Below are 15902 nucleotides of genomic sequence, written 5' to 3'. Positions count from 1 at the left end.
GAAGAGTAGTCTCCTTCTGTAGTAGTCTGTTAGCCAAACATTTCATGCAATCTAAAGTTTCTCCTAATGCAACGCCTGGGAGTGTGTGTGTGTGCTCCGTTGCCTGGGAGGCTAATGGAATTGTTGTTGTCCAGGTGGTTATACTGGAGATATCTATTCCAATTCAAACCTGAAGAATAAAAACGACCTCTTTGAGTATAAGTTTGCAACTGGGCAGTGGACAGAGTGGAAGACTGAGGGAAGGTAAGAGCTGTATCATTGCCTTCTGCTTCGGGGGACTGAGGGTAGCTTGGCATCATTTCACATAGCAGTCAGACCTACTTACAGTGCTCATGTTAGGCCTGCAGCATGATTGCTGCTCTGCTTTCTCAATTAACATTTTTTGGTTCTACAGGAGTTTTTTTGGAAGGCCTCCATTCCAGAATGCACTGTAATGGAAATTCATCCAAATTCCACTCTTCATGTTTCAGGTCCATGACAGAAGGAATGGGGGCAAAAGGAGTTGGGTTTTTTCCTGAATTGTTTCAGTTTCAAGGATAGCTTGGAAATTGTTGATCCCTCATGAAGAAAAGGGATCCTGAGAGTCAGCGTTCCAAGGAAAATCAGAATCACTAAGACATTGCTTCCTAACGTTGACTCTGTGCACATTTCAGAATGCCATTTCTGACAATGATTGTGATCCAACTCTTTAGTGTTTATTACAAGGTCATGAACAGGATAAGGGGGAATGGCCTTATACTGGCAGAGCAAGGTTAGATGGGATATTGGGAGGGAAGGCTTGGCTGTGAGGTTGGTGAGGCCCTGGCACAGGTTGCCTGGAGCAGCTGTGGCTGCCCCATCCCTGGAAGTGTCCAAGGTCAGGTTAGATGGGACTTGGAGCAACCTGGGCTAGTGGAAGGTATCCCTGCCCATGACAGGGAGTGGGACTGGATGGGCTTTAAGGTCTCTTTCTACCCCAGACATTTCTGTGTTTACCACTCCCCAGTAGGGGTCATGTGGTGTCTTTACCTGCAGTCCTACACATAGCTGAAGTTTCTGGAATGCTGTTTTCAGTGGGGAGAGAGAAGGGAACTTTTGTTATTGTGATTTGTGGAGAGGGGTGAGGAATGTCCCATCCGTTCTTGTGTTACTGTTGCTCACCTCTGATGAGCACGCTATATTTCAGAACAGAGACTCTATTAGTAATATCTCTTTCTGGTTTATTCTGGTAACTTGGGACATTTTGGAGAGTAATTCTTACTCAGTTTATTCACATTTTGCTTGTTGTTCCCCAGAGTTAATGTTCAAGCTTCACAATGACCTCAGATAAGCCAACAGATGCCTTGTGGCATCACAGGTTTGTTCAGCCTGGCTGATTTAGTTAAAACAACAAAGATTGTGGAAGAGAAATCATAGGTTGGATCTTTCATTGTCGGCACTACATCTTGAATGATCCCAAATGAGTATCGTGAGCTCTGTTCTGATCTTGTTTCTGTGTTTCTCCTGCTTAGTCTGTGGGAATATGTGTGGGATGTTCACAGCCAGAGTTGATTGCCACCTTGCTCTACCAGTGGTGCTATGAATTTTCCCATTATTTAACTACTTTATGCAAAATACTCTAAGAGTATTTGAGTCCTGTCAAGGAATTAGTTGGGATTCTTTTCCTTTTTTTCCCTATCTGCATTAAGGTTGTTTCTCTCCACTGAAGGCAGTAGAGTTCAAAACTAATACATGCTTTCAGAAGCTCACTCTGTTTGGAGGGCACATGGCAGAAACAATTTTGTGTACGGGACTTTCTTCTTCTCTTCACATGTGCGTTTTAGCTCTTAGATTCTTCTGCAGCCCCTGTGCAGCTGCAGAGGAAAGATTGTTTTCTGCATTTTCTTCCTTGCAGGTTGCCAGTGGCCAGGTCAGCTCATGGTGCAACAGTGTACAGTGACAAACTGTGGATCTTTGCTGGATACGATGGCAACGCACGGTATGGGGCACTATCACCCTCTCCTTGACTGATTTTGTGAAATCCCAACCCCTCAGTTTCCACCACTGTAGAGACATTTCCGTGTTCCAAGAGATTTAAACACTCAACTAGAGCTTTGCAAGCCCAGTCTGTTGTTGAACACTGTACTTTTGCAGTTCACTGGTTCATGTTCAAATAAGCATGTGCTTAAAGCCTAAAGATCTGGTTACTCAGAGCAGCTGTGGATGTGTAATTTGACAGTGTGCTTGGTTGTAAGGCTGCAAAATGATCTTTGGAATTTGGCAAATGTACATTTCTTGAAAGATCCCCAGCACAGGCTGGCTGATGTTGCTGAATACTTAGAGAGCAAAGCCTGGATTTGCTTTGAAATCGTCTCAGAGAACTAAGAGCAACATGTCCGTTTTTTTCTCAGAAATCTCTGGAAAGATGTAATATTTAGGTTGAAGGGAGGTGAGATTTTGTATGGGGAAAGACTGTAAAGGAGTGGTGCTGAGATGTTAGAAAGAGTGCTTTGTCTCACAGTAGCTCCTTGCATTTGCTCTTGGTCTGTCAGGGAACAGTCAATTCTGGACATGTCATTTTTTTTCTGTTGTCATGAACTTAAGGAGTAATTTATGATGATGTACAATATTTGCATCATGAGAGCACACAGAAATTGTCACACATGAGGAGCTGGGTTGCCTCCTCTTTTGAGAAGAATCTTCAGAAACATGTCCAGCTCCACAAAGTCTCCAGGAGAACTGCTGACAATCAGGAATAAAGATGGGATGTCTTTGTTATTTCTGGAGGAGAAATTGGTATAAGAAGCATGACTCTGTGGGATTGCTCAGTGCCAGCTTAGGGAGTCCCCCAGGGTCTTGGGTAGCTGGAAGGAAGGAGTGGGTGAGAGGAGCTGTCTAATTTATGTTAAGTATGTCAAATCACTTTAAAAAATGTCTTTTTATGGAATATGAGCCAGCCTCCAGGCAGATTTGAACAAAAGAAACATCTGTAGTTACTCTGAGTAACTTGTTCTGGGAACAGCACAGTCAGAGATGTGTCAGGTTACCTGCTTCGTCCTCCTTTCTGTATTTAAGGAAGGATTCAGCCATGTAAATAATTGTTGTGATCAGTCTCAGTAGTTAACAGGGATGGGCAGAAGGAGCAGGGTAAAAAGCGGTATTTTGTAAAAATCCTGAAGATTAAATAGTTCAAATCCTTAAGCTCCAGACTGAGTTGCTGTATGTAACTGTTGACGGCAGTGTACTTGAAAACCAGAAGGATGCTGAAGCAAGCTGGAATGGGGCTGTAAAATTTAGGCATAGGACAAAGGAATTCTAATAATTGTTTTTCTGTCAGTGGAAGTAGGAGATTCAGTGTCGCTGTGGTGGCAGGATGGGAATGAGGAGACTCTGACTCAGAAGGCTGCTGAGAGTAAAACTCCCATTTATTCAAAATACACCGCTCTTTTATACAGAGCTTTGTGAGGACCAAATCCATCGGTCCAGAAGTGCAAACAACCCACAGCATTGGTGCAGAGTGCTTGACACACAGTGATACAACTTAACTATAAACAATGTGAACAACAAGAGAGATAAATAATTATTTATATTCTTCTCCAACTCTTTCCCAGGCTTCTGCCTGGCTAGAAATTCTCCGTTTCTCTCTTTGACTGAATCTGAGACCCACAATTCTTCCCATGCAGAAGGAGTGTTAATGAAATAGGATTTCTGCCCTTTCAAAACTGTTACAAAAAATGAATTGTTTCGAATCAAGTATTTTTTGTGTTATGGCACAGATTAAATGACATGTGGACAATAGGCCTGCAGGACAGAGAGCTGACCTGCTGGGAAGAGGTAAGAAGCTTTAATTTCAACTAACACATAGAATTCTCTTTTTTGGTTTTAATGCAGAATTATTTAAAATTTCCCATGCTGGACTTCACTGCTCTTTCTGCAGAATGTATTTTTGATCCACAGTGAAAAGAAACAGTTCAAATTTGATTTGGTTTGGGTATTTGGAAAACCAAGTGTGTATGAAAGGGTGATTTTTTTTGCTTGTAAATCTGTGAACTGGACTTGGACTTCCCATGGGGGATTTGCTGTGCCCCCTGTGGAAGGGGGTATTCCCATTCTGACCACTGCATTCCCACTCAGACTGCTGACACAGACTGGGAACTTGGCTGGCAAGCTGACCAAAATTCTGATCCTTGCAGTACTGGGAGCTTTAAAAATGTGGCCTCCCAGCCTTTTTATCCAGGGAAAATCAGACATGTAAGCACAGCACGAATTGATTTCCTGTCACCAGCTTTACAGGACCCATGCCATGTGCTCTCCCTGGCTGCACCTGTGTCCCATGGCCCTGCAGTGTCCTCAGCACTGTAACAATACATTTCTGATTCTGAGCTTAATTACCTTTCAGATTGAACAAAGTGGTGAAATTCCTCCTTCCTGCTGTAATTTTCCTGTGGCAGTTTGCAAAGACAAGATGTTTGTTTTCTCTGGCCAGAGTGGAGCAAAGATTACCAATAATCTCTTCCAGTTTGAATTCAAGGAAAAGATGTAAGTGTAGACAGTTAATTTGTGCAAAATCCACATAAATCCTTGACTGCCTGAGCTGTGAAATGTAATACTTAAGGGCACTGAGGGAGAATGCTGTGTCTCCTGGTGACAAAGCCAGAGTCAGAAAATTTAAGACTGGTGAAAAACGACCGTGTTTCCTGTTTTCCTGTCCCAGCTGGACACGGATCCCCACGGAGCACCTGCTGCGGGGCTCGCCGCCCCCTCCCCAGCGCCGGTACGGGCACACCATGGTGGCCTTCGACCGGCACCTCTACGTGTTCGGCGGGGCTGCGGACAACACGCTGCCCAACGAGCTCCACTGCTACGACGTGGACTCCCAGACCTGGGAGGTCATCCAGCCCAGCCCAGACAGTGAGGTAAAACCTTCAGCTTATGCTTTTTTCCTTTATGCTCCTTTTTTGCCTCATTTTTGCTATGGACAGTTTTTGACAAGAGTATTGGCTTTTAGCTAAATAATAACAACTCCTTACCAACTGATGGTTAATCAGCTCAAATATTGTGGGTAGCAGTCCTTAAAAATTAGTCAGTGTTGACACATCTGAAACTTCACTTAAGACATTCTAAAGAAATACCATGAAACACTATGATATGCATTTCAATAGTTTTTTCCATCAAAAGCTGAACAATTAGTTCAGTGTGTACCACTAGTTCTTTGGTTGGCTGTGTGATTGATCCTTTTGAAGCAGAATTCAAAGCTAGATGATTTGTCACTGTAATGCTCATGTGCATAGAATCTTATAAATTCTGATTATACATAGAGGTGTGGCTGGCAAATAGTAATCTGGAGGCTCAGAAAGGGCTGTTTTAAGATATTTTCCTTAATAAGATATACAAATTTTAAAATGTCTGTTTTTACATGGATATCAAAAGGCTGTAGACCACCAAGTGACAAGGAAACACTCCATATAAGACAATATTTAAAAAGAAAAGAACGATGAACGTATCAATCTTTCTTTTGCTACTTGCTACTCATGCAAGGCAGCAATTGTGTGATAAAATGTCTGTTTTTTTCCTCAAAGCATACTCGCAGATCCTGTCTGTGATCAGCTTGTATTCCAGGTGGAAGTGCCAAGGGCTCACCTGGTTTCAGTGCATATTTCAGGTCATGTAGGTGAGGATCATTTCATCCCAGAATGCACAAGCAGTTGTTCCCTTAAGCCCATACCAGTGTAATTCCTGGCTTTGGAACAGCAGCATTCATTGTGTTTATTAGTGTGAATAGATTTTGCTTTAAACCATGTTAAGGTAGTGCAGCTGATGTCACAGTGGGTCTGAGGTGTGAGCTGCTCTGCAGGAGGAGATGCTGTGTGTGTGTGCGCTGTGCACACAACTGCACAGCCTGAGGTTACACCTCAGACAGCTGAGTGTTGCAAGAATTGGGATCAGGTGCAGAGTTACTGATTTAGCCTGCACAGATGTGACAAGGCTCACCCCCAAGAGCTGTGTGGAGTGTTTCATGTGTTTATATGTTTGCAGACACAGCATTGGATGAGCTGGAGAATCCCACACACACTGCTCAAAATTAATCATGCACATGGGCCTCGTTGGGTGCTGTTGTCTGACCAAAGTATCTCACAGCAGCCTATTTAATGCTTTACAAAGCTGATTTATTGTCACATGAAATTAATAAAGCTGCTTCTTCAACTTTTTAAAGCCACAGTTGCCTTCAGGACTGTAGATCCTGTTGTGTTCCTGCCACTGTTACTGTTTGATGTGTGAGGCGTCAGCAAGCGCTGGTTCTTTTGGACACAGTTGCCTATTGCTTCCAGGAGCAGAACTGATCCTGGCAGTGTTGTAAACCAGCATTATTCCCCAAGTTATCCCCTGCTAATTTTCATTTCAGATTTCAAATATCTTTTCTTCATCTGTCTGTAATCCCAGGTTAGTTGCTCTTGTTGTATTTGGCAGTTTTTTCCTCTGGTACAGAATCTAGAAACTGATTTGGTAGAAATGGGAGGTGAAACTGGTGCTGTTGAAACACATGATAGTAAATTTTCCTAAAAGACTGATTAACCGCAGACTTGGCATTTCAAGTAAGTTTTAAGTTATGTTGTGTCTTCTGCAGTCATAACTATGTAATTTCTCAGAATCATTTTCCTAAGTTTCCATGAGCTTTTGGCAAAGACGTCTAAAGGTACCAATGAAGCTGGACACTCTGAACTGGATTTTCCTTTTTTATCCGTCTCTGTGAACAAAATTACTCATGTTAATTTGAAGCAAAATAGAAGTCGATAAGTGCAGTGCTGTCTCAGCACCTGAGAGTTTCTGCTGTGTGTGAAGTGATAGTGACCTCTGTTATTGTGCAGCAGAATGACCTACCTTGACTTTTAGAGTTGTGTTTTCTCTTTTCCAATGGATGGATAGTAGAGTTTACCTTCTTCTTGCTCTGTATTATGATCTTAGAAGTGCTGCATTATAACTTTGCTTGACTGCACTATGGCAAGGCAAGGTTACTTTCTTACTTATGGTCATGAGATGCATATCCTTAATTCTTTCTTCTTTCAGATGTTTAGCATGGAATGGGTAAAGCCTCTGGAGTCCAAAATAAGGTTTGGTGCTGATAAGCTATTAATTCAGGGTGATTTTTACAGTGCTTTGCAAAAGAGATTACAGAAGAGATTGCTTATGCTGAAGGAGAGTCATTACTGCCATTCCAGTCTTGTTCTCTGAACTTAGGCTGCCCTGAGGAGCTTCTCAAGGTGATCAGGGAGTGATTTAGACTTTTCAGACCTGTTTGTGCCAGTGGCAGGAATAGGTGTCAGGTGGAAGTTGTATGTCCTCTGCTTCCCTGTTATGGCAAGCAGAGAAGGTGACAAATCACACAAGGCTGAAGAATCTCGGAGTTGTTACCTGGAAAAGGTGGCACAGTTTGGGCATTAATTACAGCAAAGTGGAGTGAGTACTAGCAAGATCCTAGAGGCACTTTTTGAGCACAGGCATTAATGGTGTGTCAGGTGCCCTGAGACAGTCCGGCATTTTCTGCATTTTGAGTAAACAAAATGCCAGACTGTACTGTTCTATTTGTTCTACTCAGGTAGAACAAACCTGGGAATAGATCTGGCAATGCTATTGTTGTAGTTCTGTGCCCAGGGCACTCAGAATTCTTGGTAGTGCCTCACTGTGGGATGGAGGATGGGAAATGGCTTATGAATAGAAGAGAGCAAACTGAGATAGAACAGGTTAGTACTTCAAAAATAAACCAGGAGCTGCCATTTTATGCTTTAGGATGTCTCCAGAATGAATAACAAGACATCCTTGCTGAGCTACACAATTGCAGTCTGTAGCTCCTCAAACCTATATATAATACATGCACATATATATTGTACAGAGCACACTGAGCTATTCCCCATCTTTGCTGTGAGATGATCTTCACAGCTGTGGATTCTCCTTTTCTAAGGCAGCCACAGGAACATCTTGTCTGAGTCCGTGCCTGCCTGCATAACACTGCCAAAGCTTCCTGGCGTGCTGGATTTTCTTGATACAGGGCTACTGAAGAATTTTGAAAACAAGAAATAGATTTTTTTTTTTTGTTTGCCTCAAGTTTTTCTGTTGAACTCAAATTACCCTTTACTTTCTGAAGAAGATTGGAGCAGCATAAGAAATCAGCAGGCAGTAAGATGGAAAATGGCCCTTGTTGCACAGTTGACAGACACGTGTGCACGTGGCAGTCATGGCTTGTGCTGCAGAGAGGAGTGTTCTGCAGGGAATGACAGGAGCTCTGGGTCTGGCAGGGAGCACAGCCAGTTGTGGACACAGACCCACAGAATCCAAGGTGATGTTTGGAGCAGCCACTGCCTCATAGAGGCAGGATGTTATGTCAGGAAGAAGAAAACTCTCCCTCCTCACAGTTCCCATCATCTCCCTGTGGCTGCAGGGACTGGCGAGTCATCCATCTCTCCTGAAGTTATGAGGGAAATCTCTAAAACTTGTTCTGGGAGACATTTCAGTCTCACAATTAGAGCTTTCAAAGCCAAGAGCAATAAAAATCTCAAATTTTCAAAGCTCTTATTTTTTCCTTTAATAAGCAAAAAGGGAGGTTAATGTGCTGGTAACCTTCTTGGGCTTACTTGGAGGCTCAGTTTTGGAGGTTTTTCAGACAGATTACAGTGACGTGGTTTGTGGGCAGCTGAGGAAGATTAAAAGGACTTAGTCATCCTCCTGGGGATGAGTCTGCCCCAGTCTCCTTGTGCAGAGATTAGTTACACCCCCTGAGGTATCTTCAGGCACAAGAAACACGTTACTGTGTGCACAATGCCTCACATTCCTACAGTGAGCCCCCTAACAAGATCTGTCTCATATGTGGGCAGGGTAGGTATCGTGTTCTGGGAGAGCTAAAATTGAGCATTTCACAATCCAGAGGGAAGACTGATACTTTTGATGTTTATAAATTATGTACAGAGTTCAGGCTTGCATCCTTTTTAAAAAACCTTTTTTAAAAATGTAGGAGCTTCATGCCAGTGCCCTTTGCAGGTCTGTGCTCAGTGAACTGGAGAGAGACATCTAGAAAATGTTTGTATTTATAAGAATCTGCACATCAGAGTACCTGTAGCGAACACTATTGTACAGCTCCACTTCTGTTTGTCAGTTCTGTGTTCATTTCCTTTCTGAGGGATTTTCATTATTACATCCTTTTACAGTATTCTCCCAGAGAAAGCAAAATGCAAATTATGTGGATGACAGGCAGAAGGAATATTTATGTAACTCACTCACTGGTAAGGAATTGGAACAACATGGATTTAACATGACCCACATTAAGGTGGTATAAAAGTGAGTAACGAAAGGACTTGAAATATACTTTTTGATTGAGGAGCAGTTACTCTGGATAAACTTATGCTACCAAACTTGAAAGACAACAGAAAATCACAGCTTTCCTCCAATATTTACTCATTGTCCAGAGTTTTGCCAATTACTGATTACAATAACAGTCCACTCAGAGATTTTGATTTCTTCTTAAGGTGGTTGCAAGCAGTCCATGTTTCTCTTTGGCTGTAGGATACATTTATGAACAGAGTGTGTGGTCTGGGCTTCATGGATTCCCTTACAGCATCCCTGGAAACAATGACTTAAATTCCCAGTTCTTGTGGGGAGCTGAGAGAGCTCCTGGTGGTCTGAAATGGCTGGAAGTGTTGTGATGTTCTTCATTCTAGAAGCTTACACAGTGCAGTGTCATTAAGTAACATAAATACATGATCTTTGTGTTTATTAGATAGATCTTCCAGTATAATATCTCTCCACGTCATGTTTGCAAACCAGGGAGATTGTTCAGAGAAGAATGATGGAAGATGGGAAACCCAGTGGCCAACTATGAAGTGAAGTCTCTTTTAGGTATAGGAAATGAAATCTTCCCTATCTTACATGGGGAACAGAGGGTTTTTAATCTATCAGTGAAAGATGAAACAAGATCCAGCCATTTAAAGTTAAAACTAGAAATATCCAGACTGAAAAAGAAAGGAAAACAAATGCTTACAAATTGTAAAGAATGAGAGTAATTATTTACTGGAACATTTAATCTGGGTTTTTTTTTTTTTTTTTTTTTGTTAAGTCTTCATTACACTTAAAACAGGATTTGATATTTTCTAAAAATAAAGTTATCCTCAAAGCAAGTGTAAATTTCAGTACCTCTTCACAGAAGTTTGGTAGGTTGGTGTATTCAGGAAGTCAGATTAAGATCCCAAAAGTACTATTATGGTTATTGGATTTTTGAATGCACACCACATGCCAAAGAGAAGCAAATGCTTGGTCACTGGATTTCTGTCAGCTATTGTCAGATTTCAATATATGATCTTTTGTGACACATTCATTGGATTTGGCTGGAGTTTGGCTTGTTCTTCAAACTGCCTCATCCTCTCTGAATTATACATTAACATTGCTCTTTAAATTTGAAACTGATATACACTAAAGCAATTTTAAAGGAAATAACATTTACTATTATTACAGCTGTAAATAAATTACAGACAGCCTCATACCCTGACCTTTGTGGTTATGCTGCCACGTGTTTGGATGTCATTGTTAATAGATTTACTTTCCTGTTTCCATTCTGTGTTCCCCAGTGAATGCCAAATAGAAAAATCTCATCCTCAGTGTAGAGCACAATTGCAAAGGATGTCTCTGTTGCATCCCCTTTCTCAACCAGAGTTAATATTGCAGCTTCTGCTATTATGACTTTTCTTCTGTGTGTGGTGATTTAACCCAGAACCCCCCTGTGCTGGGCTGATCCCCCAGCGTGGGCACAGGGCAGGGGGGGATTCTGCCCCTGTGCTCAGGTGAGAGCCCACCTGCAGAGCTGCCTCCAGCCCTGGGGCTCCAGCACAGGGAGGAGCTGGAGCTGCTGGAGCGAGCCCAGAGGAGGCCACAGAGCTGCTGCAAGGGCTGGAGCCCCTCTGCTCTGGAGCCAGGCTGGGAGAGCTGGAGGTGCTCACGTGGAGAAGAGGAGGCTCTGGGGAGAACTTAGAACCCATTTCAGTGCCTAAAGGGGCTCTGAGAGAGCTGGAGAAGGACTTTAAACAAAGGCCTTTGGACAAAGGAGGGAATGGTTTCTCATTGCCAGAGGGCAGGGTTAGATGGGATATTGGGAAGGAATATTTGGCTGTGAGGGTGGGCAGGCCCTGGTACAGGCTGCCCAGAGCAGCTGTGCCTGCCCCTGGGTCCCTGGAAGTGCCCAAGGCCAGATTGGACAGGGCTTGGAGCAGCCTGGGCTAGTGAATGGTGTCCCTGCCATGCTGGGATTGGAACAAGATGACCTTTAAGGTCCCTTCCCACCCAGTCCTGTGATTCTGTGCTTTATCTGAAGTTGTAGGTTTCTACATCATGGTCTTCAGCTTTCTGTTTTCTGGTTCAATCCATGACAGTTCCTTTTTGTATTAATGGCTCCTATGAGGAAGTGGTGCTTACAGAGGTGATCTTCTGCCTTTCATAGTTGTTAAGCTACAATAGATACATTTATGTTGACAATGTAGTTATGGCAATCTCCATAAATAAACTGCAGACAAAATATTTTGGCTTTCTGACATTAGTGTGGTGTTGAAAGTTTCGTGAGATGTCCTGAGAAGTCTACCAGTAGAAATCGCTAAGAACGGGCTGGATTTTTCTCTCAGAAACAAAATAAGTATTGTTGACCCTGTCTGGGGCAAAGGAATGGAACTAGCTATTGAAGTGGTTCATTCTGTGCATCTGTGATAGAGCTTTTATTCCCTGTTTTCTTGTCTGTACCATCAGAGGGGAAAAGGGAAAGCTAAATTTCCATCTTGGATGTAAAATTCCCATTGTAACAAGAGCACAGCGGAGCTCCCAGCCCTGAAATGTGTTAAAGAACAGGAGGAAGTCTTAAAATCACAAAAGCAGATGAGTTGGAAGGACTTCCAAGGTTTTGAATCCAAGCACATGCTCAGAGCAAGTCTGGTTGAGGCAGGCAACTCAGGGCATTGTCCATTCCATTCCATTCCATTCCATTCCATTCCATTCCATTCCATTCCATTCCATTCCAATGTATCTCCAGGATCCTGGCTTCCATCTAGTGTTTGTCCACTATCATGATCAAAGACATTGTCCTCACACTAAGAAAGAACTTCCTGTGCTGACTTGAGTCTACTGGCTCTCCCCACCAGGCAACTCTCTGAAGAGCAGCTCTGACTTCCCTGCAGGAAGGTGCCTCCTTTGCCTTCTCTCCTGTCATGTATCCTGTGCTCCAGCCCTTGATCACAACCTTGATGTTTGTGTCTCTCCACTGGACTTGCATAGGTCAATGCTCTTTCTGTACTGGGGATCCCAGAGTGTTTCAGCTGGGGACTTAAAAATAGTGAGTAGAGGAGGACAAGTCCCATTCTTGAGCCCACTGGAACAGCTGAGGGGCTGCTGGCTGTGCTGCCAGAGGATGCTGCTGAACCCTCTGCAGCTTCCTGTCCACTACATTTGTGTTCTGGACAGCCAGTCCCCAGCCTGTATCATTGCAAGGAATGGCTGTTCTGGGGACAGGACTTGGCAGAACTTCCTGAGGTGACCATTGGCCCATTTTCCAGCCTGGCTAAATCCTTTGGAATATCAGTCTCAGCATGAGGCTGCTCCAGACAATTTGCTATCAAGCATAGACTTGCTAGACTTGCTGAAAATGCAGTGCCTTCCTATAACATGAAGCATTTTGAAGGGGATGATCAGGTTAGTCAGGAAAAATTTGCTCTTGGTAGATCCTTGTTGACTGTGCCAGTCACCTCTTTCATGTGGCAGAAGTAGCTTCCACGAAGAGTCTCTTTGTAACTTTCTTGGGACAGCAGTGCAGTTGCCTGGCTCATGGTTGACTGTGTTCCCAAAGTTCACACCAGGCCATATTTTTAAATTAATAGGTACTGTTTGGGTTATAAACAGCACTTTGGTTACTCTTGGGTACCTGCAGTGATAAACTGGATGACTCCGTTGCCATAATCTGAAAGGAATGACAGCCTAAGGAAAGGCCAAATAAAGGAACAACAGCCTATGGAAAGGCTCAGTAAAATCCTTCAGCATTTGCCTGCTTCTCTTCATTTGTAGAGCTGCATGTCTTGAAGTTCACTGTAACAGGTGTCTGTTCCAATTTTGTCTGAAAGAAGAGATTGTCTGCACCCAGCATGGGAAAACATTTTAAATCCTTAAACCTCCTTGAACCTAAAGACTATCCAAAGCTCTGTCTGTCCATCTGTTTGAGTTTGATGCTGTTGCCTGGTGTAACAGCATGGAAACATCTCAGGTATGAACAGCTCCCAACTTCCCAGTAGTGACAGCTCATTTGGAGCAATAAACTTTTGTAGTTTATTGTTTTCTTCCAGTTTCAGAGGAAGATAGATACTTTTTTACCTCTTAGTTTATGGTGGTTCACTAGGTTGGTTTGTTGATGGCTTTAGGTCTTTTTATTTAATTTTAGCTTTCAGCTTTTAATGATACTGAAGCATAGAGAGGCTCATTTATGTTTCTGTGTTGTGAAAGAAATCTGAGCACATCATTACTGGCTTTTGAGTTCAGTGCAACAGTTTCCTTCCATAATACCTGCTCATTCATAGCTGAGTGTGAAGAAAATTAACATTTACATCATTATAAACCTCTTCTGTAAATGTAAGAAAGCTTCTGAGGAGCTGAGAGTTAAGAAAGGAGAACCTTGAAACAACTGCAGAGGATTTTATTTAAGCAATGTTCTAGTATTGCCCATAATGTTGAAACTTCTATCACCAAAAGCACTGAAACATATTTAAATATTCTGAGAAAGGAGTCATAGAGAGAAGATAAGCGCTGCAACAGCACGAGTAGTCACAGCCTGCAGTAATAGCATAGTTCATGCATTCTTCACAGCCAAGAGAGTGACTCTCACTACAAGGAGGTTGAATTTTTGTCCATGACCCAGTTCTGCCGGCCGTCCAGAAGAGCTGAGCAAGCCATGGCTCTGTGTGTGCTGCCAGCCAGCTGAGAAAGGGCTTTGCTTCATTTTCTTCCAGTGTGACAGTCAGCTTTGACATAAAACACAGGTTGTCACTTTGGGGTGATCCATCTGCCCTGTTTTTTCATTAAGACAAAATGTGGGATGTGTCTCAGACTTGGGAATAGCTGGTTGATATTCCCTCTTGACCATCTTAGCTTGTGATCTGCATTTTGCCTGCTTGCAAACCCCTCAGCTTCTCATCCTCGTCCCTGGAAGTGTCCATAGCCAGGCTGGATGGGGCTTGGAGCAACCTGGGCTAGAAAGTGTCTCTGTCCATGGCAGAGGGTGGAACAAGGTGAGCTTTAAGGTCCCTCCCAACCTGAACCAGTCTCAGATTCTGTGATTTGTGAAGAGCCATTGGGAGGAAGAGGGCAGTCAAAAAGCAGCTAGTGCAAAAGATTTCATTGCTGTCTCTGTCATTGCACAAACCTTGAGAAAACCACCACATGCTAATGGTTCAGTCACAGTGGTGGGCTCCATACAAGACCACAGACCTTTCTGTGGACTGACCCTGAATGTTTTGGATACACAGGGACGTTGACACCTGAAGCTTCAGCTGCAGGGGACTGCTGCTCAGTGTCCAGTCTCTCATGCTTCCCGTCTATACCTTTACACACATTTTTTTTAAACCTTGTAACCAGGTGTCCTACCCAGCACTGGCTTGAGAGGTTATCTGCCCCAGAGGAAGCTCACACTGTATCTTCGAGAGATTGGGGTTTAAAAAAATCTTGGGATGTATTTGGTTTAGATTTCAGCATAGCAACAGTTAAACAAGGACCTACAGCAGACTCAGAGGTAAATAAATAAACATTTGAAAGTGAAAAAGACTTTAAAAAAAGAAATTAAACTTATTATAGGAGAGAGAGAGAGAAATTCCACTTTCATATATGCCTTTTCTTCTCTGCTCCTTTTTATTCCCCCTTGCAATTTATCATGAGCTATTTAACTTAAGCTGTAATCCAAGAACCATTTAAGCATTGGCTCTGCATGTGCAAGTTCTAAATTGCACAGAGCAGGCTACTATTGACCCCTGAGTGGAAATTATTCATTTTACTTCTTTCCCTATTTAATTTTACTTTACATTGCTTCAACTTAATTTATTAAGGACTTCTAGCTAAGCTGAATATATTCCTGGTGAGATCAAAATTTAAATCAATGAGTTTATGAAGGGGTTTGCACAGGTATTACTGAGTTTATTTTAAAGTGTATGTGCTCAGGCCCAGAGGTGATGCTCAGGGCTGTAATCTCACCTATTTGAATGATTGCTGGGTACTCTGGCACAGGGAGAGGCAACTTTAATGCACAGCTTTGGGAGTCAAATTAGAAGCCTGATAGCAGCATAGAACAAACCCCATTTGTGCTGTCTGGACAGGCTACAGTGTGAATCTGAGCACAAGAAATGAGAGGAAAAAAAGACTTCTGAAATACTTTTATTTTGAAAATGATGGCTTGAGTCATGCCAGAAGTGTGGAAGGGTGTACTGAAAGGGAAGCAAAGGTGACTGATGAGCTCTGCTTTTGAAAGCAAAGATTCCAGGGGGAATCTTGTAAAGATCCTCAGATGCAAATCTCATTAACTTTAAATAGAGAAACCACTCAAACAAATGAAACAGGGTGATGTAGCTCAGAGAGGGGTGCCAGCCCCCATCATTGGAGGTGTCAGGATTGAATCCAGAATTTCTTCTGTCAGGCACTGTTAATTAAGAAGATCACATTGATGGAGAGGTAAGTACAGGATCTAGAGCTGACAAATACATTCAGATTGGCAGTGCCTCTTTGTCTGTGATTTTTAGCATTCCTGTATGTAAAGGGAACAAGAAAGACAAATCCCTTTGGATTCACACAGGGCCATCTGGAGCTGTGCCAGCAGATGAAATTAAAATCATGGAATTACAGAACCATTAGGGTTGGAAAAGACCTTCAAGATCATCAAGTCCAGCCATCCA

At 42.8% G+C, this 15902-nt stretch overlaps 1 protein-coding gene across 1 annotated transcript in view; it reads left to right on the top strand.

Annotated features, from left to right (window-relative positions):
* Positions 1–15902, top strand: part of LZTR1 (leucine zipper like post translational regulator 1) — a 36482-nt gene that overhangs the window by 1754 nt on the left and 18826 nt on the right. Inside the window, exons 5-9 of the mRNA XM_021527667.3 lie at positions 135–243; positions 1874–1957; positions 3735–3792; positions 4358–4497; positions 4673–4874. Of these exons, the coding sequence (XP_021383342.1) occupies positions 135–243; positions 1874–1957; positions 3735–3792; positions 4358–4497; positions 4673–4874 (593 nt within the window). The remainder of the gene's footprint in view (positions 1–134; positions 244–1873; positions 1958–3734; positions 3793–4357; positions 4498–4672; positions 4875–15902) is intronic.

This window comes from Lonchura striata, chromosome 30 (assembly GCF_046129695.1).
Source record: "Lonchura striata isolate bLonStr1 chromosome 30, bLonStr1.mat, whole genome shotgun sequence".
NCBI lineage: Eukaryota > Metazoa > Chordata > Aves > Passeriformes > Estrildidae > Lonchura > Lonchura striata.
Note: the sequence above shows the minus strand (reverse complement) of the source record. Positions and strands in the feature narration are given on the sequence as shown.